We start from the raw sequence: 24322 nt of genomic DNA, 5'->3' as shown, positions 1-24322 counted from the left end.
AAGGTCACCCAGCTGGGAGAAGAAAGCAGCTGCACACCAATCTACGCTTGAACCGACCTTTCTGAAAACCTCTTGGCTTAAATCTGATTGGTCATTTGGGGGTTGGGGGGGTGAGCGATGGGAGGCAGTTAAGGGTGGGAAAAATGGAATTTAGGGATTTGGGCAGGCCGATTCTCCGTTCTGGCTCTGCATGACTGCGATACGCTTCTAATAAAGTTACATCTTCTCAACCAACGGAGCCTTGCAAGGATGGTTTCTGTTTAGTGGTTTAAGTGCCAGCAAGTCTAATGCGGAAGGCAAGGACTTCAGTGTTGCTTGCAAGCGATCCTCGATTTACAGCCGGCTGCTTGGCAACTATTTGACGTTATGGCAAACCTGGAAAAAAATTTGAAGACCTAGATTCGAAATGCCAACCTTTGGGGGGGGGGCGCCCTCTGCAGTCACGTGACCAAGCTTCCGACACTTTGAAGCACAGTCTCGTTCATGGCCGTGTTCAGCGTCCCACGGTCAGCGGGGATGAGCGCTGTTGTCACTGTGGTTAGGATTGCAGGCTGACTCTGCTCACGGCCAGGCGTTCGATCCTGACCGACTCAAGGTCGAATCAGCCTTCCATCCTTCCGAGGTGGGTACAATGGGGAACCAGATTGTTGGGGGGGGGGGGAAATAGGCTGACTCTGTAAACCAGTGGTTCTCAACTTGTGGGTCGGGACCCCCTTTGGGGTCGAACGACCATTTCACGGGGGTCGCCAAACAACGCAGTCCGCCATTTTTTTCCCCCTTTTCCTTAGCTGTGCTACTCCCTTTTATTCTATTGGCTTTTGAAAGCCAATAGAATAGACTCTCTTGAATAGAGTCTAATTCTATTGGCTTTCAAAAGCCAATAGGAATTGTCCAGGCTGTCTCTGCCCTGCTGAGCCCGCCAAAAGTCCCATTCTGCAAACGGTGCTGCACCAGTTGAGTAGTCCTCGACTTACGACCGGTTGGGGGTCGCGGCATTAAAAAGGTTGAGAACCACTGCTGTAAACCATTCAGAGAGGGTTGTAAAGCACTGTGAAGCGGTCTAAGGGCTACTGCTATTGGCATTCTGATTTTGGGCAAAACCATGCCCCTAGAGCAGGGGTAGGCAACCTTGGCTCTTTTATGACTCGTGGGCTTCAGCTCTCTTCAACTCCAACTCCCATGCTGGCTCAGGAATTCTGGGAGTTGAAGTCCACGAGTCATAAAAGAGCCAAGGTTGCCTACCCCTGCCCTGGAGAAACTTATTACTGCTGCAAAAAAAAGATAATTAAATCTGGTTGCTCACACGATTACCTTGCAACCAGCGTGACATGGCAACTGTAATTTGTAGCCTCCGTTATGGTCCTGTGCATCGGTGGGATTCAAATAGGTGAACAACCGGTTCTCTCTGTGGATGCCGCTTCCGGAAGTCCATTCTGGGCCTGGGCAGCAAAAAAATTAGCTACTGGTTCTGCCGAAGTGGTGCGAGCCGGCTGAACCACAGGGTCGTCTGTTGCTTTTTTTTTTTTTTTTTTTTTTTTTTTTTTTTTTTTTTTAGCATTGTTGCTGCGGCTCTTGATTTGAAAACTCCCGATAAAGTTCCGTAAATAAATGGAGAGACTGTCCAGATCTTTCTGGAGCAGTGGTTCTCAACCTGTGGGTCGGGACCCCATTTGGGGTCGAACGACCATTTCACGGGGGTCGCCAAGCAACGCAGTCCGCCATATTTTTTTCCCTTTTTCCTTAGCTGTGCTACTCCCTTTTATTCTATTGGCTTTTGAAAGCCAATAGAATAGACTCTCTTGAATAGAGGCTAGGACAATAGGAATGGTCCAGGCTGTCTCTGCCCTGTTGAGCCCATCAAAAGCCCCAGTCTGCAAACGGTGCTGCACCAGTTGAGTAGTCCTCGACTTACGACCGGTTGAGTAGTCCTCGACTTACGGCCGGTTGGGGGTCACGGCATTAAAAAGGTTGAGAACCACTGTTCTAGAGTTTGTTGTTGGTCAAAGGGCTCGTTCTGTTTTTGAGGTTTTCTGCTTCGTTTTCTCCCACTGGGCTAAACAGACAATTGGTTCCCTCAGCCATCCAGTTGCAGGGGAAAAAATGGCAAAGGCCACCCCTCTCCCCGATGCACAAATCGGATATGCTTGTCTTCCTATCCGTAGTCGGGACGGAGACCGTCATCGTAAACGCAGCCGAGATCGCCCCAGCCGTCACCGGAGCAGAAGCCGCCATCGGAGCCGCAGTCGGGATCGTCGGCGGGCCAGCCGATCTCGGAGCCGAGAGCGCCGACGGGAGGAGAGGGTCCGCTACCGCAGCCCGCCTCCCCCTGGGTAAGCGGTCCAAAAGCTCGGGCGAGATCGTAGTGTGGTTCTCCCAGAACTGAAAAGATAAAAAGAAGGAAAGCTCAATTTTAACTACGAAGAATGAGTCAAGTAACTGGGTATGTCTGCTCTAACGGAGGGAAAGGTAGAGGTGACATGATAACAGTTTTCCAATATTTGGGGGGGGGCTGCCACAAGGAAGAGGGTGGAGCGGGTCAACCTGTTCTCCAAAGCAGGGGTCCTCAACCCCCAGTCCACGGACCGATACTAGTTCACGGCATGCCAGAAAACCGGTCTGCGCAAATAAACGAAGCCCCATCCGCGGGATGCGGGCAGCACGTGAAACCACACCCCTTCCGGTCCGCAGAACAACCTCTCTCCACAGAACCGGTCCCTGGTGCCCGAAGGGTTGGGGGGGGGGGCTCTGCTCCAAAGCTCCAGAAGGCAGGACAAGAAGCAACGGATGGAAACTAATCAAGGAGAGAAGCAAGCTAGAACTAAGAAACTTCCTGACAGTTAGAACAATCAGTGAAACAGCTTGGCTCCAGAAGTTGTGGGTGCTTCATCGCTGGACGTTTTGAAGAAGAGGCCACACTTGTCTGGAATTGTATAGGGCAGGGGTGTCAAAAACTGCCGGCCCGTGGGCCGGATGTGTCACGAGGAAACTGCGCCCACCCCATTGCCGGCAATGGGGGAAAAAGTTTCGATACATCGCGCGACACCACGTGACGTTGCGAGTTTGACATGCCTAGTATACGATCATCTAAAAGAAAGAAAGAAAGAGAAAAAGACAAAGGGAAAGAGTGAAAGAGAAAGGGAGGAAGAGAAAGAGATAAAAAGAGAGAAAGAGAAAAGAGGAGAAGAAAGGAAAAGAACAACTCAGAATTAAGGAGGAATTTCCTGACAGAACAACAAGTAAAACAGCTTGCCTCCAGAAGTTGTGGGTCCTCAAACACTGCAGCTTTTCAAGAAGAGACTGGACAGCCATTTGGGATAGGGTCTCCTTGAGCAGGGCGTTGGACTAGAAGACCTCTATGGGTCCCTTCCAAGCCTATTATTCTATGTTTGATGATTAGAGCTCTGAAACCACAAGTTAGGAAATGGAATTGAAGCGGGAAATGGAATTCTGGGGTTTTTCTCGTTCTCCAGTTCTTCGCCTTGCCTCCAGCGTCGGGCGTCCTCTGCAGTCACGTGACTGAACTTGGGGCATCGGGCAACACGGCCAGATTCACAGTCGTTTGCCGCACCCGCTGGTCACCTGACCGCGTTTTAACAACGGTTTTGCCGAAAACTGGCATTTCCAGTTTTTGGCAAAAAAAAAAAAAAAAACCCCCGCATCCATAGCAAAGCCTTGATTTGCTTAGTGACCACTGCAAAAAAAACTCCCCATAAAATCGAGTCAGTCCTTTAACCAGCCTGTTTTTTAACAACCGTTACGCCATATGACTGTAATGGGCAGGCTCCATTAGGGTGATGTGTCGAGAAGTAACCCTATTGATACACTGTGTCACCCGTGCTGCAATTGTGGGTCCTCTGCTGAAGTTGCGATCTGGGCTTGTGCTGTGTTTCTCTGCAGGCGACGGTTTGGACACAGCAAGAGTCCTTTGTTCAGAGAGAAAAGCCCCCTCCGGTGAGTATCGCCACTAAAGGGAGTAGCTGAGAGGACTCGTCACATGCCTCGTCTCTTCTCCCGGGCATCCATCTCGTGTCTGAATCACCCCACTTGTCTCCCAACAGGGAGCCCCTGGGCAGCTTGAGCCCCGAAGAGCGTGACGCCCGCACCGTGTTCTGCATGCAACTAGCTGCCCGTATCCGCCCTCGAGACCTTGAGGATTTTTTCTCTGCTGTTGGCAAGGTCAGCTCCCCTTCCCTTCTCTCCGGCTTTGGTAAATCCTTACTTGGCCCCAAGCAAAGGGCTTCTGGCCCATTCTGGTGCTTAGTTCCCACCAGCCTAGTTAGCACATAGCAATCTATGATTGCAAATAAGCGGAGTAGTGGATTTCTCAGTCTTTGGTTTTATCCCTAATTGGGCTAGTGGTTAAGACGCTGGCTTAGGAGCCTGGAGACCATGACTTCTACCGTGTTTCCCTGAAAGTAAGGCCTACACTAGGGGTCGGCAACATTAAACATTCAAAGAGCCACTTGGACCCGTTTCCCAGAGAAAAGAAAACACTGGGCGCACGCGAGGGGTGTGTGAGGCTGATTGAAGAGTTTAATTAAAAAGAAATAGAGGCTGCTGTGGATGAGTGGCTTCACGCTGTCCTCCGACAAGCTGACACACATTCTTATTGGGCTGGCTCTCTCCTGCCCTTGGTCTGCCAGTCCTCTTCCCTGTGTGTGTGTGTGTGTGTGTGTGAGAGAGAGAGAGAGTGTGTGTGAGAGAGTGTGTGTGTGAGAGAGAGACAGAGAGAGAGACTGTGTGTGTGTGAGAGAGAGAAAGCTGCTGCTTCCTGCTGAGACGCAGCAAAGGCAGGAGTCCCGCCCAATAAGCTTGTCAGCTTGTCCAAGAACAGCGTGAGGCCACTCTTTTTTACAGAGAGAAGGAAAGCGCAAATGCCTCTCTCTGTCTCTATCTGCAAGTGGCAGGGGAGGCTGGGAGCCACAGGAGAAGGCTCAAAGAACCACATGCAGCTCCGGAGCCATGGGTTGCCGACCTGTGGCCTACACCAACAATAGCTTGATTTTGGGGAGTGGGCCTAATATAAGCCCTATCCCAAAAGTAAGCCCTAGTTTGGGGGCGAGGCGCACCTAAAAATCAAGCTAGGGTGGGAGTGGGGGGTGGAGCTGCCCTACCTGCCCCGCACCCACTAATCTTGGAGCCAGGCTTCTCCTCACCAGCCCATTTCTTCTTCTGAAGCCTCTTCTGCAGCCAGGCCTGCATTTCTCAGTCACGGGGCTTTCCAGAAGGCCTGTGCAGCCAAGAACCGAGCTATGAGTTCAATCCATAGCTTGGTTCTTCAAGAGATCTGCAACTCAGGACTGAGCTATGGATTGAATCCATAGCTCGGTACTCGGCTGCTTAGGCTTTCTGGAAAGGCCTGACTGCAAAACGCAGGTCCGAATGCAGCTGCAGAACTTGGGCCCCAGAAGAAGTGGACCGGCTGGGTGGGGCTGTTGATGCCGGAGGTGAGGTAAGGCCTACCCCGAAAATAAGACCTGGTGCCTCTTTTGGAGGCAAAAAAATAATAATAAATAAGACCCGGTCTTATTTTGGGGAAAACACAGTAGTTCCATCTTAGACACAAAAACTGGGTGTCTCTGGGCGAATCACCAGGAGACAGGAAATTCTAGTCCCACTTTAGGCGCGAAAACCAGCTGGGTGACTTTGGACTAATCACCAGGTGACTGTGAGTTCTAGTGCCACGTTAGGCAGGAAAGCCAGCCGGGTGATTTTGGGCCAGTCACACACTCTCAACCCAATCCATCGCCTAAGGTTGTTTTTGTGAGGAAAATAGGAAGAAATATTGTCGACGTTCTCTGCCTTGAGTTATTTATAAAAAGAATAAAGCTGAGGTAAAACATCTAATAAATAAATAAATAAGAATAAAGGAGACCCAAGCGTGAAACATTTGGCATCTAGGACTCTTCCAGTAACGTTCTCCTCCACTGTCCCTTTCGCCCAGGTGCGTGACGTACGGATCATCTCTGACCGAAATTCCCGCCGCTCGAAAGGCATCGCTTACGTCGAGTTTTGTGAGATACAGTCGGTGCCGCTGGCCATCGGGCTGACGGGGCAACGCCTCCTGGGCGTACCCATTATCGTTCAAGCTTCCCAGGTTTGAAAACTTTTTATTTAAAAAAAAACAAACAAAAAAAAGTTAAAATCTCTGGCAGGGCTCTTCAAAACTTGGCCCTTTTATGACTTGTGGACTTCAACTCCCAGAATTCCTCAGTCAGGCATGCTGGCTGAGTAATTCTGGGAATTGAAGTCCACAAGTCATAAAAGGGCCAAGTTTGAAGAGCCCTGCTTGAGGACTTCAACTCCCAGAATTCCTCTGCCAGGCACACTGGCTGAGGAATTCTGGGAGTTGAAGTCCACAGGTCATCAAAGGGCCAAGTTTGAAGACTCCCCCTGATCTACAGCCGGCAAAGAAATTAGAAAGAAAGGTCTATGTGCTGAGATTGATCAGAGGAAGACAGGAATGCGATTTTTAAAAGGCAGATTAAAAAATAAAATACGGGTGGGATAGAAAATAAGATTTGTGGGATTACGAAAAAGAGCGAGCCGAAGGAAAGACGCAATCTCTGATGATTAGATTGAGCAGAGTCAAGGAATCCTTAATTTTTTACAATGCTTAATCTCGGGGGGGGGGGGGGGTGTTTCCTGCCTGACGTTCATGCGCGCACAAAACAGGTGTCAAACCTTCAAACGATTCTGTGGCTGCAGCCATCTCCACTACAGCAATGGGAGGGGGGAGACACTTCCTGCAGGTTTAGTCATAATAACTTTCCTGTGGGAACCAAGGTCAAGCTACCTTAGTTTTGGCGGGGCTGGAGCATCCCTTAGAAAGCCCGCCAAAGTAGTTAATTGGGGATTGTGATTTACGACATGTTGGGGGGTGGGTGGGGGGGAAGTTCATCTTGTTGCCCTGTAACCTTGGGGGGGGGGAACTGTCAGTCTTGGTTTCACCTTTGTTCCTGCCTATACTTCCTCCTCCCGTTATATACTCAAGATGGACAGTATTTAATATTTACTTGCTATGTATATGTAGGGGTGTGGGTCTGTACATACGTTGTACATAGTATGTTTAGGGGGGTGTCAGGTATGTGTTTCACTTGGAGAGCGGGCAACTCAATTTCATTTTTGATGTGTGCCTTGGTGCCCACAGTAAAAAAAAAAAAAGACAATAAAGCAGTGGTTCTCAACCTGTGGGTCGGGACCCCATTTGGGGTCGAAGACCATTTCACGGGGGTCGCCAAACAACGCAGTCCGCCATTTCCCCCCCCCCCTTTTTTTCCTTAGCTGTGCTACTCCCTTTTATTCTATTGGCTTTTGAAAGCCAATAGAATAGACTCTCTTGAATAGAGTCTAATTCTATTGGCTTTCAAAGCCAATAGGAATTGTCCAGGCTGTCTCTGCCCTGCTGAGCCCGCCAAAAGTCCCAGTCTGCAAACGGTGCTGCACCAGTTGAGTAGTCCTCGACTTACGACCGGTTGAGTAGTCCTCGACTTACGACCGGTTGGGGGGTCGCGGCGTTAAAAAGGTTGAGAACCACTGGGCTAGTTTTTGACACACACACACACCCTCCCCAAATCTGTGCCCTTAGGCGGAAAAGAACAGGCTGGCAGCCATGGCTAACAACCTTCAGAAAGGCAGCGGGGGTCCCATGCGGCTCTACGTCGGTTCTCTTCACTGCAACATCACCAAAGAGATGCTGCGTGGGATCTTTGAGCCATTTGGCAAGGTAGGGTAGGAGGAGGACAGAGAAACGGGGGGGGGTCTGTGTGTGGGGGGGTTGTTGATCTTGAAGCCCCCCCCCCCCCCGGGCATGGCCTTGGCTTTATAACTGGGGCCACCTCCTCTCTCCTCCGTAGATTGACAGCATTGTGCTCATGCGGGACCAGGATACCGGACAGTCCAAAGGCTACGGCTTCATCACTGTAAGTGGGGTGGATTTTCTCTGCACGGGGCAGAGCGGGAATCAGCATTTGCTAAGACACACGCACCCACAACGTAACAGAATCATAAGAGTTGGAAGGGGCCTTGGAGGTCTTCTAGTCCAACCCCCTGCTCAGGCAGAACGCCCTACACCCGTGATGGCGAACCTTTTAGAGACTGCGTGCCCAAACTGCAACCCCCAAACCCACTTATGTATAGTTGAGTGCCGGGTAGGCGTGGCCCATTGGGTGGGTGTGGTCTATAATAATAATAGTAGTAAGGTTGGAAGGGACCTTGGAGGTCATCTAATCCAACCCCCTGCTCAGGCAGGAAACCCTATACCATTTCGGACAAATGGTTATCCAATCTCTTCTGAAAAAGTTCCAGTGTTGGAGCATTCACCGCTCCTGGAGGCAGGTAGTTCCACTGGTTAATTGTTCTAACTGTCAGGAAGTTTCTCCTTAGTTCTAGGTTGCTTCTCTCCTTGATTAGTTTCCACTCGTTGCTTCTTGTCCTGCCTTCTGGTGCTTTGGAGAATAGCTTGACTCCCTCTTCTTTGGGGCAGCCCCTGAGATATTGGAACACTGCTATCATGTCATCCCTCATCCTTCTCTTCAGTAAATTAGGCATCCCCAATTCCAGCATACGCTTATATGCTTTAGCCTCCAGTCCCCTAATCCTCTTTGTTGCTCTTCTCTGTTTCTAGAGTCTCAACATCTTTTTTACATCGCAGTGACCAAAAGTGAATGCGGTATTCCAAGTGGGTGTGGGTGGGCGTGGCTGTGGTGGTAACAGCAGACTGGGACTAAAAAGTTCAATCAATCAATTCCAACTTTGCGAGATCTTTTTTTTTCCAGTTGAAATTGATTGATTGAACCTTTTTTTTTTTTTTGCACACGGCGGCGGAGGCCTAAAGCGAAAAGGTTTTATAAAACCCAGCTAAAGGCCTAGGACTGGGCGACGGCGCGCGTGCCCACAGAGAGGGCTCTGCATGCCACCTGTGGCACGCGTGCAATAGGTTCACCACCACAACCCTACACCATTTCAGACAAGTGGTTGTCCAGTCTTTTCTTTAAAACTTCCAGTGTTGGAGCATTTTGCTACTTCTGGAGGCAGGTGGTTCCACTGGTTAATTGTTCTCACTGTCAGGAAGTTTCTCCTTAGTTCCAGGTTGCTTCTCTCCTTGATTAGTTTCCATCCGTTGCTTCTTGTCCTGCCTTCGGGCGCTTTGGGAAATAGGTTGCGTGTCCCCCCCTTCTTTGTGGCAGCCCCTCAAATATCATGCTGTTATGCTCCTTTCTCCAGTTTACAGAAGCAGAATGTGCCCGCCGTGCCCTGGAGCAGCTGAACGGTTTCGAGTTGGCCGGCCGGCCCATGCGGGTCGGACAGGTCACCGAACGGCTGGACGGCACCACCGACATCACTTTTCCCGACGGGGCTGATGAGCACGACCGATCAGCTCTGAGCCTGGGGACCACCAGCTCCCAGCTGCAATTGATGGCGAAACTCGCCGAAGGTGAGGCTCCCTGATCGAAATGTGGAAGTTGGGGCTTGATCCTGTTTTACGTTTGGGAAGGTCCAGTAGCAACGGCTGAATTCCTTTCGGGGTCACAGAGGTATAGCGTGAGGAAGCATGTTTGGCAGAATAACAGAATTGGAATGGAAGGGGGGAAGGAGAAATCTTGAAATCAGCGTTGAAGAGAAGGAGGGACAGAAAAATTGCACAAAAAGTGACGTTTGACCAATTAGCCCACTGGTTCTCAACCTGTGGGTCGGGACCCCATTTGGGGTCGAACGGCCATTTCACGGGGGTCGCCAAACAATGCAGTCCGCCATTTTTTCACCCCTTTTCCTTAGTTGTGCTACTCCCTTTTATTCTATTGGCTTTTGAAAGCCAATAGAATAGACTCTCTTGAATAGAGTCTAATTCTATTGGCTTTCAAAAGCCAATAGGAATTGTCCAGGCTGTCTCTGCCCTGCTGAGCCCGCCCAAAGTCCCATTCTGCAAACGGTGCTGCACCAGTTGAGTAGTCCTCGACTTACGATCGGTTGAGTAGTCCTCGACTTACGACCAGTTGGGGGTCGCGGCATTAAAAAGGTTGAGAACCACTGAATTAGCCAAACAGGACTGTCTGTCGATCGGGTGTGGAAGGGAACTGCGTAGATCCAATCTAGGTCGGTCACTGGGACCATAGTTTTTTGTCTTTTGAGCTTTCGGACTTGTCCGAACTTTTCTTTACCAGATTATACTGTATGTGCGTTGGGCTATTCTGATGCTTTGTATTTATGTGGTGCCGTCCTACCGGTTGATTGGTGTGTTGACGGCCGGCGATTGGCTGTTGTTTCCTTGTGCTGTCAACTCCTCGGCCCCTAAGTACTTGATAAGCTGGTGGTAAATCAGCGCTCCTGTTGACTGACAAGGGGGCCCATTTCCCTGGCTGTTTTTGTCCCGGCTCAGCCAACAATCTCAGTCGTTGCGAAATTGAATGTACGTCCTTGTTCATTGCAGTGTGAGGCTACCAATGAGTTCCAGTCTCCTCCGTCTGGCCATTCGCTCGTGTTCTTGCAATCTGGTGGTTAGCTTCCTCCCCATTCGTCCTACATAAGGTGCAAAATTCCCCTTATCAAGTACTCAGTTTCTCAGCTACTAGGATTGTTGGCCGAGCAGGGACAAAAACAGCCAGGGAAAAAAATGACGGTACCTGCGCTGTCTTTTCTTTGTGAATAAATTTCCTGACTGTAGCTGGGTGGAGCAGAAGCGAGGAGGGCGGAGGTGGTTAGATAAGTGGAGTGAATGAATTTCACGGATACCAAAACTTCATTTATTTCCAACTTGTGTTATTTTAAATGTGCAATCCATATATATTCAGATACAAATTTAAACATTAGTGACGGCTATCCCAAAGACATCAAATGTCTGTGAAGATTCTCAAGTCATCCAAGTCCGTGCTTTTTTCAGGAGGCAACTGGACTTTCTTTTTTCTTTTTTTTTAAAAACAAATTTCATTGATTTTTTAATTTTTAAGACAACGTGCTCGAGATACACCGTGGTAGTCAAGAATCCAAAAACAAAACATTTATAGATAACTTAATCAATACATCAAACATTCCCTCTCTCTTTCCCTCAAATAGCTTATATTTTAAAATAGTCTGTTTCTAACTTAAATTTCTAATAATCCTAAACCTGTTTTACAGCTTTATGCAACTAGACTGTCTTAGTTTTCCTTCTAAGATGATTCGCTTCTCCTCCCAAGAAGCTTCCCCGGTTCTGGCTGGATGGCGGGGAATGGAAGGATTTGTACTCCTTTGCAATCCTCCGGTCCTTTGCCTTCTTTTAGACCAGCTGTCTGCAAAGGAATATAAACTAAAAGAAGGCAAAGGACCAGCTGTCTGCAAGGAATATAATCCTTCCATCTTCCCACCATTTGTAAGAGCAGCCGGCAAGATGCTGGGAGGGGAAAAAAATGAGTGTGAGATGCTAAAAGAAAAAAAAAACATTCCTTGGCCTAACCCTGCTGTTGTTGTTTCTGCAGGCACCTTTAATTTTATTTATTTATTTTTGGGGGAACCAGATCCAATCCTAGACGTTGCCTCCTCTTTGACTCTTGCACCGACTGCAGGGGAAATTGTCAGACTGTCACGATTCGTGCTCGGTTCTTGCGGAGGAGAAAGCAAACTTAACGTTACCTGGAAACACAAGTTAAAAAGAAAAGAAAAGGGGAAAAAAAGCCCAGTTAGTTATATCCAGGTAGTCCTTGACTTAACGACTCTAATTGGTCCGGGAACTTTCCTTGCTAAGCAACCCGATTTTTCAGGTGAAGGGTCTCAAAAGACCATGCCTGATTTTATAACCTCTCTCGTCGCCGTCCTTAAGGGAATCTGGCTTTGCCCATTGACTTTGCTTGTCAGAAACCAGCGGGGAGGAAGGTCTCAGACGGCAGTCGTGCCATCCCGGGACGCTGCAGCCATTGTAACACATGCTGGTTGCCAAGCACCCAAGTCGCAATCACATAACCGGGGGCGCTACCACAGTTCCAATAAAGGATGGAGCTCGGAGTTGAGATGAGAGGCTTTGGGTGCTGTCTGAGCTGGCTTTGTTTTCTTGCAGACGTTTCATGACCCAGACTAGGGAACGTCATCAGTGCTAGAAGGGAGGGGGGATTGTGGAGAGAGGAGGAGGAGGAGAACGACTGTGGGGCCCTGGGTGCTTTCTGAGCTGGGTGGTTTTCTTGCAGACATTTCACTAGGGAACATCATCAATGCTAGAAGAGAGGGGGGATTGTGGAGCGAGGAGGACAATGACAACTGTGGGGTCCCTGGTGCTCTCTGAGCTTGCTTGTTTTCTTGCAGACATTTCATGACCCAACTAGGGAACATCATCAGTGCTAGAAGGGAATTGGGGTTGTGAAGAGGAGGAGGAGGAGGACTGATGGATCCTTGGTGCTCTCTAAGCTTGGGGGGGTTTCCTTGCAGACGTTTCATGACCCAACTAGGGAACGTAATCAGTGCTAGGAAGGAGTGGGGCTTGTAGGGAGGAGGAGGAAGAAGAAGAGGAGGACTATGGGGTCCTTGGTGGTCTCTGAGCTTGAGGATTTTCTTGCAGACGTTTCACGACCCAACTAGGGAACATCATCAGTGCTAGAAGGGAGGGGGGATTGTGCAGAGAGGAGGAGAGGAAGAGGAGGGTGGCTGTGGGGCCCTGGGTGCTCTCTGAGCTGGGTGGGTTTCTTGCAGACGTTTCATGACCCAGACTAGGGAACATCATCAGTACTAGAAGGGAGTGTGGGAGGAGGAGGAGAATTTGGGGGTCCTTGATGCTTTCTGAGCTGGATGGTTTTCTTGCAGACGTTTCATGACCCAACTAGGGAACATCATCAATGCTAGAAGGGAGTGTGGAAGGAGGAGAACTACTATGGGGTCCTTGATGCTGTCTGAGCTTTGTTGTTTTTTTGCAGAGTTTCATGACCCAACAAGGGAACATTATCAGTGCTAGAAGGGAGCGGGGGGGGGGAGGAGGAGGACAATGACAACGACAACTGTGGGCTCCTTGATGCTCTCTGAGCTTTGTTGTTTTTTTGCAGACGTTTCATGACCCAACTAGGGAACATCATCAGTGCTAGAAGGGAGGGGGGATTGTGCAGAGAGGAGGAGAGGAAGAGGAGGGTGGCTGTGGGGTCCTGGGTGCTCTCTGGGCTTGGCTGTTTCCTTGCAGACGTTTCGTGACCCACACTAGGTAACGTCATCCGTTCTAGGAGGGAGGGGGGCTTGCACGGATGACGTTACGTAGTGTGGGTCACGAAACGTCCGGAAGGAAACAGCCAAGCTCAAGAGAGCACCAGGGAGCCCTCACTGCAACAGTTGTAAGCGCGGAATCTGATCAGAAATCACTTAATTTCAGCACCGTCGTGACTTCTTGGAACAGCTGCTAAACAATTTGCCCGTAAATCGGGGACTAACTGCCTTTCATCTTTTGAGGAGGATTTTACCTATTTTCTTTCCTTCCGAGCGACGGTCACGACGGAGCAACTTCAAGAAAGCCCTTCAAATACAACCCAACCTAAGGACTGTCTTATGTTCTGGACAAAAATCATGCGTGGGGGATGCCAACTCCCATCGGTCACAGCTGGAATGCTCTCCCGCCTCGGTCTTTTTAACCGCCCCAAGCGCGGCGGCCTTGTTCTTCCAGCCCCAAATATCTTGTCTTGTGTTTGCCCCCCACAGCAGGGTCTGGGATCCCCCTGTCCACCACAGCAGCGGCTCACGCTGCTTTGCAGCTGAATGGAGCGATACCTTTGGGAGCCCTGAATCCAGCTGCCCTGACAGGTAAGATGGTGGGGGGGGCAACGCAGGAGCAATTTGGAGTGGTCCCAAGGACAGTGAGTGCGTCACAACAACACTGGCTCAGTGTGTTTCAAACTCGGCGACTTTAAGACGGTTGCCAGCTGGGGAATTCTGGGAATTGAAGTCCACACATCTTGCTGGGGCATTCTGGGAGTTGAAGTCCACACATCTTAAAGTTTGCCGGCTGGGGAATTCTGGGAGTTGAAGTCCACACATCTTGCTGGGGCATTCTGGGAGTTGAAGTCCACACATTTTGCTGGGGAATTCTGGGGGTTGAAGTCCACACATCTTAGAGTTTGCCGGCTAGGGAATTCTGGGAGTTGAAGTCCACACATCTTGCTGGGGCATTCTGGGAGTTGAAGTCCACACATTTTTCTGGGGAATTCTGGGAGTTGAAGTCCACACATCTTAGAGTTTGCTGGCTAGGGAATTCTGGGAGTTGAAGTCCATACATCTTGCTGGGGAATTCTGGGAATTGAAGTCCACACATCTTGCTGGGGCATTCTGGGAGTTGAAGTCCACACCTTTTGCTGGGGAATTCTGGGAGTTGAAGTCCACACATCTTGCTGGGGCATTCTGGGAGTTGTAGTCCACGCATTTTGCTGAGGCATTCTGGGAGTTGAAGTCCACACATCTTAAAAGTTTGCCGGTTGGGGAATGTTGCGTGTTGAATTCCCCACATCTTGCTGGGGAATTCTGGAAGTCCACACCTCTTAAAAGTTGGAAGATTACTGGCTGGGGAATTCTGGGTGTCGAAGTTTACACATCTTCAAGTTGGCCATTTGCTGGCTGGGGAATTCTGGGAGTTGTGAAGTCTCCACGTTGTAAAGTCGCCAGCTTGCGTAAACTAATCCAATGAATGCTTCTTGCATTGCACCAAATATCTCCCTTTAAGCGTCTCTTTTTTTATTATTCTCCCCTGGGAAATTATTCCCGGGTTCCTAACACTTTGTTTATCTTTCTCTCACCCCTACAGCTCTTAGCCCAGCGTTGAACCTGGCTTCACAGACACTGGCCTCCCAGTGCTTCCAGCTTTCAGGACTCTTCAGTCCCCAAACAATGTAAGTCGCTAAACAGCAAAGTCGGGGGGGGGGGGTTGGGTTTGGGGGGGTAGGAAATAAGCTTTTTCATCTTCAATATGTTCCAAATTTGACACGCAGACCTTTTACGACCTAATTAAGATCTATAAGTCGACCCAGGGTGGATTTTTGCAAATAGATACCTGAAAACCCAGGTCTTTTCTGCCTTGTTCCCCTCCCCCCAAAAATCTGAGCCAGGTGACCCTTGAACCCCAAAGTTTCCCGCAGCCCTTAAATGTTCTGTGAGCAATTTCACAAGACAAAATGACAAAATAACCTGTGAAGTCCTTGGTGTGTTCCCTGAGCTGGGTGGTTTTCTTGCAGACATTTCATGACCCAACTAGGTAACATCATCAGTGTTAGGAAGGAGTGGGGTTTGTGGAGTAGAGGAGGAGGAGGAACAAAAGGTGGTGGAGGAGAAGTAGGTGGAAAGGAGGAGGAGGACCGTGGGATCCTCGGTGCTCTCTGAACCTGGTTGCTTTCTTGTGGACGTTTCATGACCCAACTAGGTAACATCATCAGTGCTAGCAGGGAGTGGGATTTGTGGAGTAGAGGAGGAGGAACAAAAGGTGGAGGAGGTGGAAAGGAGGAGGAGGAGGAGGACTGTGGGATCCTCAGTGCTCTCTGAACTTGGTGGCTTTCTTGCAGACATTTCATGACCCAGCTAGGTAACATCATCAGTGCTAGCAGAGAGGGGGGTTTGCAGAAGGAGGACTGGGGGGTCCCTGGTGCTCTCTGATCTTGGTTCTCGACGTTTCATGACCCAGCTAGCTGACATCAGTGGTAGTAGGGAGTTAGCAAAGTGGAGGAAGGAGGAGGAGGAGAATTCAGAGGTGATAGGACGACTTGGTGCTTCCGAACTTGGTTGATTTCTGGCAAACGTTTCATGACCCAACTAGGTAACATCATCAATGCTAGCAGGGAGTGGAGGAGGAGGGATGGGACTGGGAGATCCTTGGGGCTCTCTTAAACATGATTGCTTACTTTTAGACATTTCATGGCCCAACTAGATAACATTATCAGTGGTAGAAGGGAGGAGGGTGATACGGTAGTGGGGGCTTTCCAAGCTTGCAGATGTTTCATAACCCAACTAGGTAACATCATCAGTGCTAGAAGGGAGAGAGATTTATGGAGGGAGGAGGAGGAGGAAGAGGTCTGTGGGGTCCTTGGTGCTCTCTGAGCTTGCTTGTTTTCTTGCAAACGTTTCATGACCCAACTAGGTAATGTCATCAGTGCTAGAAGGGAGTGTGGGCTTTGCTCTCATTTTACAGCTAGTCCCCAGCTCACAGTCACAACTGAGCCCCCAGAATTTAAGCTGTGAAACGAGAAATTTTTCGAGTGAGTTTTGCCCCATTTTACAACTCTTCTTGCCCGCATCCGTTAAGTGAATCGCTGCAGTTGTTAAATGAGGAACGTGATCGTTAAATGAGTCCGGCTTCCCCGTTGACTTTTCTTGTCAGAAGGTCGCACAAGGAGGAATCATATCACACACACACACACACACACACACACACACACACACAGGGACACTGCGACCGGCATAAAATACGAACTGGTTGTCAAGCCTCCGAATGCAACTCACACGAGCCAGGGGGAGGCCGCAACGGCCGTTAAGTGTGAAAAACGGTCCTTAAGTCCCTTTTTTCGGGGCCGTTGTCACTTTGGTCGCTAAATGAAGCGTCGTAAGTTCGGGGGCAACCGGTATATCCCGTTGGCTTGCCCCGGGAGTGGCCTGAGTGACTCTCGCTTTGCAGATTCTCCGGCGCCCGGATTTGCGCCTTGGGCCCGTAACTTCCCTCCCGGCGCTCGGTTCTCCATCCCATCCTTACTTTTCCACCCTCTGCCCTATTTTTACATGAGATCGAGTTGGAAGGGACCTCCAAGGTCTTGCAGTCCAGCCCCCTCCCTGCTCAAGTGGTAAGGCTGAGACATAAAAGGAAGGCCCAAGTGGTGAGGACGAGGCATAAAAAGAAGGCTCAGGTGGTAAGGCCGAGACATAAAAAGAAGGCTCAAGTGGTGAGGCCGAGACATAAAAGAAGACTCAAGTGGTAAGGCCGAGACATAAAAAGAAGGCTCAAGTGGTGAGGACGAGGCATAAAAAGAAGGCTCAAGTGGTAAGACCGAGACATAAAAAGAAGGCTCACGTGGTAAGGCCGAGACATAAAAAGAAGGCTCAAGTGGTGAGGACAAGGCATAAAAAGAAGGCTCAAGTGGTGAGGCCGAGACATAAAAAGAAGCTCAAGTGGTGAGGATGAGGCATAAAAAGAAGGCTCAAGTGGTGAGGGCAAGGCATAAAAAGAAGGCTCAAGTGGTGAGGGCAAGGCATAAAAAGAAGACTCAAGTAGTGAGACCGAGACATAAAAAGAAGGCTGAAATGGTGGGGACAAGGCATAAAAAGAAGACTCAAGTGGTGAGACCAAGGCATAAAAAGAAGGCTCAAGTGATGAGGATGAGGCATAAAAAGGAGATGGAGAAGGACCTTGGGGAGGGAGGAAAACAAGGCCGAGTGGAGAGGAAGGTTGCTAATCTCTTATTTTCCCTTGTTTTGCAGGTAAGGCCCACCCAGTCTCCCCCCCCCCCAATTTCTTGCCCTTCCTCTCCCACAGAGCTCGGAAAAAGGGGGGGGATAATCATCTCCACACCATAACAGCCTCATCTGGACAACCAGCCCCCCCCAATTGGATTCCAAAGCTGGGGGATGGACTTTGAAAGAAGGATCGGCTCCCTCTCTTTGGGGAGCAGGGGAGGGGAAGAAACCCTTCTTAACACGAACTCTTGATTTTATTCCGAATTTCCCTCCCGCCAAGTGAGACCCCCCTTCTCTCCTCCCCCTCCTCAAACCATAATTGGTGGGAGGTGCGTTATCCCCCTGGGGGGAGCTTCACCGAGACCGGAGGGAGCTCCGCCCCCCAAGAATTGGAATTGCAGCTTCTCTTGCTCTCCGACTAAGCCCGGTGGGCTTTGGGGGGGCCAGGAAGATCCTTGGCTCCTTTCCCCCCCCTTTCTCTCTCTCTCTCTCTCTCTCTTTCTCTTTCTCTCTCTCCTGCTCTCGGATCAGGCTGTGAGGCTTGGCTGGATGGCTTTAGGTAGCCCTGGCGGCCGAGACGGGATCTGACTGTGTGCGTGCGCACGTTGTACATAGACCGGAGAGGCGCGCAGACTGGCGTGTGGGTGGGAGGCCCACACAGTGTATCTCTCTTCCCCGTTTCTCTCCTCCCCCCCTTTTCCTCAATCTGTAGAGGCTGCATAACCCCCGTGGGGATGTTTGGGTGTTTTTCCTCTCCCTTTTTTCTCGACACTCGTCTCCCCTTCTTGGTGTCTCCCCCGTTTTTCTGGCTGCACCCCCCCCCTCCCCTGTCCTCGGAATCCTTCAGAGAAACCCCGTCCCGTCCTTTCCAGATTTTCAAAGGTGTATTTTGGTTTTTTTCTTCTTTTTATCTCTTTTCGATTTTCTTTTTTTTTCTTCTTTTGCTTATAAACGAATAATAAAAGTCACCAAACGGAACCGTGTGTACGTCTGCTTTTTTCTTTTTCCCTTTCAAGGAGTGGGGAAGAGTTTCTCCTGAAAAGAGAGGGAAAAGCTGTAAGGATGAGGGTAAAATATTTGGGGAGGGAGGGGTTTTTTCAACATCCGGGAGTCCAAGCAAGAAAGGAAAGGAGTCTGTAGTGCCTTACTTTGATCGGTGTTTTCAAAATCAATCTTTCTGTGTCTGTCTGTCTGTCTGTCTATTTATATCTATGTATCTGTCTTTATCATCTATCTATCATCTGTCTTATCTATCTTATCTATTGTCTGCCTGTCTATCTATCCTATCTATAGTTTATAATCTATCTCTATCATCTGCCTGTCTGTCTATCCATCCTATCATCTATCTCTATCATCTGTCTTATCTATCTATTCTATCTATTGACTAGATATCAGACTAAAAATTCGACTCTTGGGTGTATTCATAATAAAATCCAAAAAAGAGATCGATCACCAAGAGGAATAAAATATTAAAAATTTATTAACCGAGCTTTCGTTGGTAAATTATCCAACATCGTCAGGGTTTTAAAAGGTAGACGCTGGGGCGTTTAATGAACGGCACAACCAGCTGGGCCCGTTAACACGCCTTAGAAGCCGGATGCAGGCTACTAACACCTTATAAAAGATGCCCCAGCGTCTACCTTTTAAAACCCCGACGATGTTGGATGATTTACCAATGAAAGCTCGGTTAATAAATTTTTAATATTTTATTCCTCTTGATGATTGACCTCTTTTTTGGATTTTACTTTTCTATTTATCTCTATCATCTGTCTGCCTCTCTGTCCTATCTATCATCTGTCTGTCTGTCCTATCTATCATCTATTTATCTCTGTCTTATCTATCATCTGTCTCTTATCATCTGTCTGCCTGCCTGTCCTATCTATTGTCTGCCTATCTGTTCTGTCTGTCTATCCATCCTATCATCTATATCATTGTCAGTCTGATCTGTCTTATCTATCGTCCGTCTGCCTATCTAATCTTTTTTAGAAAATTAAATATAGCTGCCTATTTGCTCACAGCAACTCTAGGAAGCCTACAAACAACAAAATACATGGGGGGGAGGGGGAAACCACCCCACTGGCAACAACACACAATCAAATAGCCAATTGATGGGCTCCATCCCATCCCGAGTTTCACAGGGCCGGTGGCCAAACCAAGTCTTAAGGGCCTTACAAAAGAGGGTCCAAGTGGGGGCCCATCTAATTCTTCAGGGGATGACCTTCCAAAAAGAGGGAGCCACCACGGAGAAGGCCTTGCCAGATGTATCTCCTTAGGGGACGGGACCCACAGCGTTGCTTGCCTCCCCGCTCTTTGTTTAAACCTTATTTAATCAGGTTCATTAATTTTATTAGAAGGTGTATTGTTTTAATGCATCCTTCCTTCCCTCTTTCTTCCCTTCTCCCCACCCTCCAAAGTATATTTGATTTCAGATAGATTAGGGGAAAAATGAAGCTTTCATCCATGCAAAATAGTTAATTTTTTCTCTGTAGGGGAGATTAAAGGAAAAAATTGCTCCTTTTAAGACGAGCAACTAAGATGATCAAAGGCCCGGAGACTAAAATGTGAAGAACGGTTTCTGGATTTGGGTTTGACTACTCTAGAGAAAAGGGGGGGGCATGATAACAGTATTCCAGTATTTGAGGGGCTGCCACAAAGAAGAAGGGGGGGTCAACTTATTCTCCAAAGCACCTGAAGGCAGGACAAGAAACAATGGATGGAAACTAATCAAGGAGAGAAGCAACCTAGAACTAAGGGGAAACTTCCTGACAGAACAATTAACCAGTGGAACAACTTGCCACCAGAAGTTGTGACTGCTCCAGCATTGGAGGTTTTTAAGAAGAGACTGGGCAGCCGCTTGTCTGAAATAGTCTAGGGCAGGGGTGGGCAACCTTGGCTCTTTGATGACTCGTGGACTTCCTCAGAACTCCCAGAATTCCTGAGCCAGCCTGGCTCAGCTTGGAAACCTCTCCCTTTCCCCTCAGCATGGCTGGCTCAGGAATTCTGGGAGTTGAAGTCCATCAGTCATAAAAGAGCTGAGGTTGCCTAACTCTGGCCTAGGCCTAGGCCGTTTTATGACTCGTGGACTTCAACTCCCAGAATTCCTGAGCCAGCCATGGCTCAGCTTGGAAACCTCTCCCTTTCCCCTCAGCGTGACTGGCTCAGAAATTCTGGGAGTTGAAGTCCACCAGTCATAAAAGAGCCAAGGTGGCCTACCTCTGGTATAGGAACTCCTGCTCGAAGGGGGTTGGACTAGAAGACCTTCAAGGACCCTTCCAGCTCTACTCTGATTGAAGGCCAGGAACAAAGTATTAATCGAGTGGGCTTCTTTTCTGGGCTGTGGGATTTAATGTAGCTCCCAACCCACTTAATTCTTTTGACTTCATTTTATCCTTGTTGCCCCATGAGTCGCATCGGTGCGGCTCAGCCTTTCAGCTCGCCAGAGACCCAGAGAAATTCGCCAATGAGTGAACCCCCAAATTGGCATCCCGGAGACAGGTTGGGCTGCCTTAATCCCCATTTTCCCACCTGCCTTGTTTGCTTTTGAGTTGTGCTGTCTCCGGTCGTGCCTTATTGTTTCCTCCCCCCCCCATGGAACACTTTCCACAGGGGAAAAACGTTCTGTCCCCACCCTCAGCCGGGGTCTCTTCCCCTTTTGCCCCCAACTCTCCACGGGCAGAAGCGACTGTGAAATTCACACAGGGAGTTCTCGACATAATGGCAGCCAAAAAAAGCTAACACGAACCTGGGTTGTATAAATAGAGGCATAAAATCAAGATCACGCAAGGTATTAGTACCGCTGTATAAAGCCTTGGTGAGGCCACACAAAAAAGATGTTGAGAGTTTGGAAAAAAATTCAGAGAAGAGCAACTAAGATGATCCAAGGCCTGGAGACCAAAACATACGAGAAAAGAAGAAATAGGGGAGACATGATAGCAGCGTTCCAGTATTTGAGGGGCTGCCACAAAGAAGAGGGGGTCACATTGTTCTCCCAGAGGGCAGGACAAGAAACAATGGGTGGAAACTGATTAAAGAGAGAAGCCACCTGGAACTAAGGAGAAATTTCTTAACAGTAGGACCAGTGGAAACATCAACCAGTGGAACAGCTTGCCACCAGAACTTGTGGGTACTTCATCACTGGAGGTTTTTAAGAAGAGACTAGACAGTCACTTGTCTGAGATGGTATAGGTTCTCATGCTTGAGCAGGAGGCTGGACTAGAAGACCTCCATGGTCCTTTCCAGCTCTACTCTACTCTACTCTACTCTACTCTACTCTACTCTACTCTGTATTTTATTATTCTGTTGTATTCTACTCTATCTACTCTATTCTATTCTGTATTTTATTCTATTCTGTATTTTATTCTATTCTATTCTATATTCTATTCTATTCTATTCTATTCTATTCTATTCTATTCTGTATTCTATTCTATTCTATTCTATTCTATACTCCATTCTATTCTGTATTTTATTATTCTATTCTATTCTATATTCTATTCTATATTCTATTCTATTCTATACTCCATTCTATTCTGTATTTTATTATTCTATTCTATTCTATATTCTATTCTATTCTATTCTATTCTATTCTATTCTATTCTATATTCTATTTTATTCCATTCCATTCCATTCCATTCTATTCTATTCTATTCTATTCTATTCTATTCTATTCTATTCTATACTCCATTCTATTCTGTATTTTATTATTCTATTCTATATTCTATTCTATTCTATTCTATTCTATTCTATTCTATTCTATTCTATTCTATTCTATTCTATATAGAGATGAGGAGATAGAGAAAAAGACTACAGTTGAGACCATTGAGAATATCCAGAGACAGCTGGGACCAGAATTTTGTTCCCTTAAGCAAGGCAGTTATTATGATAGATTGAGTTGTGGGTGGTTTTATGATTTTATGTGAAGGAAATAATTGGAGTCGCTAAGTGAATCTCACAGGCGTTAAGCAAATCCACCTTCCCCCGCTGACTTTGCTTTCGGAAATCGGCTGGGAAGGTCACAGATTTTGATCACACAACCATACTAGTCCCAAAAGCTCCCTTCATAAATCATTGCACAGTGCTGGTGTCATTTGGAACAGTTGCTAAACAAACGGTTATAAATAGAGGACTAGTCACCAATGTTCTTTCTGGTCCCATCGCCCTAGAGGCAGCCACGTTCCTGATTCCACAGTTGGTGCCATAGATGCCACAAAGCGTCGCTGAGACACACAAAAAAGCAGTGGATTTGATGACCCAGAATAACAGCTGGGAGGTACCTTGGAGGTCATCTAGTCCAACCCCCTGCTCCGCAGGAAACCCTATACCATTCCAGACAAACAGCTGTCCAATTTTTTCTTAAAAACATCCCGGGTGTTGGATCAGCCACAACTTCTGGTGGCAAGCTGTCCCACTGGTTAATTGTTCTCACTCTCGGGAAATTTCTCCGTTCCGGGTTGCTTCTCTCCTGGATTCGTTTCCGTTTCCATCTGTTGTTTCTCATCCTGCCTTTAGGGGCTTTGAAAAAACAGGTTTACACACACACACACACACACACACACACACACACACACACACGCCTTCCTTGGGGCAGCACCCCAAATATTGGAACGCTGCTATCATGTCACCCCCTAAGGCCTTCTTTTCTCTAGACTAGACACACCCAATTCCCGCAACCGTTCTTCATACGTTTTAGCATATTTGAGTCTGGTTTTGCTTGCAGACAAAACTGATTTTGGAAGGATTGTGTGTCATTGTTACACATCTCTGTCTTGCCTGCTCTTGGGGGGGGGGTTCGGATGGCTCTGGATGCAGGCCAGTGACAATTCAGTTTCCCCAGAGCCCCCCTCTTTTGGGGGGGCAGCCCCTCAAATATTGGAAGACCGCTATCATGTCACACACACCCCGTCCTTTTTTTCTCTAAACTAGACAGGCAGACCAATGACAGTTCAACTCCCTCACTTTGCCCAGTCTTGGGGAGGAGGGGGGCGACCTCTCCATCTTGGGGACTAGAAATCGAGGCTCCACTTGGCTTTAAATAACCCCCCCCCCTTGTTCCTTTCTCTCCTCCCTGTTCCTTTCTCTTACCTCCCCTCCCTCGTCCCTGATCCCTGCTCCCCAAGGCTAAATGCTGGGCACAGCTGCTTAGCTGATGCAGAAGTTGGTTGCCATAGCAACGGGAAACATCCTGTCTCCGTGGCAACTCCCCAAGCAGGGACCACAAGGATGTTTCCATGGCAAACTGATGGGTATCTCATGCCTTGTCCCCTTCCCCCTTGGCAAACTGGTTCATTTTCGGGAGTCGTGAGCCCTGGGAAGCTTGATGGAGGAGGGTGGCGGGGGGGGGGCGGTGGCGGGGGGGGGGAAGTGGAGGCAGGAAGGGGAGAAATTTGACTTCGGGGAGCATGAAAGAACAGGCAGCTCTGGAGCAATCAATCAAGCCAAGCATCCATCTCTCTAAATCTCATTTCCCCCCCCCCCCGTTTGTTCAGTTGCTTCCATAGGGATAACTTGAAAAAGCACAACAGAGTGACAGAGCTGAAAGGGGACCTTGGAGGTCATCTAGTCCAACCCCCTGCTCAGGCAGGAAACCCTAGACCAGTGGTTCTCAACTTGTGGGTCGGGACTCCATTTGGGGTCGAACGACCATTTCACGGGGGTTGCCAAACAACGCAGTCCACCATTTCCCCCCCCCTTTTCCTTAGCTGTGCTACTCCCTTTTATTCTATTGGCTTTTGAAAGCCAATAGGAATTGTCCAGGCTGTCTCTGCCCTGCTGAGCCCGCCAAAAGTCCCCTTCTGCAAATGGTGCTGCACCAGTTGAGTAGTTCTCGACTAACGACCGGTTGAGTAGTCCTCGACTTACGACCGGTTGGGGGTCGCGGCATTAAAAAGGTTGAGAACCACTGAGCTAGACCATCTCGGACAAATGGCTGTCCAGTCTCTTCTTAAAAACTTCCAGTGTT

At 48.6% G+C, this 24322-nt stretch overlaps 1 protein-coding gene across 8 annotated transcripts in view; it reads left to right on the top strand.

The window, feature by feature from the left end:
• The window catches only part of RBM23 (RNA binding motif protein 23), a 42737-nt gene extending 24392 nt beyond the window's left edge, over positions 1-18345 (top strand). For 5 of the 8 annotated variants that reach the window (XM_039365111.1, XM_039365108.1, XM_039365109.1 and 2 more), the window contains 10 exons: positions 2163-2330; positions 3898-3951; positions 4059-4176; positions 5945-6097; positions 7589-7726; positions 7857-7922; positions 9226-9436; positions 13642-13743; positions 14738-14822; positions 17392-18345. In XM_039365111.1, coding sequence (XP_039221045.1) covers positions 2163-2330; positions 3898-3951; positions 4059-4176; positions 5945-6097; positions 7589-7726; positions 7857-7922; positions 9226-9436; positions 13642-13743; positions 14738-14822; positions 17392-17395 — 1099 coding nt within the window. In that variant the 3' untranslated portion in view covers positions 17396-18345. Of the gene's footprint in view, positions 1-2162; positions 2331-3897; positions 3952-4058; positions 4177-5944; positions 6098-7588; positions 7727-7856; positions 7923-9225; positions 9437-13641; positions 13744-14737; positions 14827-17391 lie in introns of those variants that run through there. The other 3 variants (XM_039365113.1, XM_039365114.1, XM_039365110.1) reach the window with 3 other exon arrangements.
• Positions 18346-24322: the final 5977 nt, after the last annotated feature.

This window comes from Crotalus tigris, unplaced genomic scaffold (genome assembly GCF_016545835.1).
Source record: "Crotalus tigris isolate CLP2741 ecotype Arizona unplaced genomic scaffold, ASM1654583v1 scf7180000019964.508439, whole genome shotgun sequence".
In the NCBI taxonomy this organism is placed as follows: domain Eukaryota; kingdom Metazoa; phylum Chordata; class Lepidosauria; order Squamata; family Viperidae; genus Crotalus; species Crotalus tigris.
This window is presented reverse-complemented; position numbering and strand designations above follow the sequence as displayed.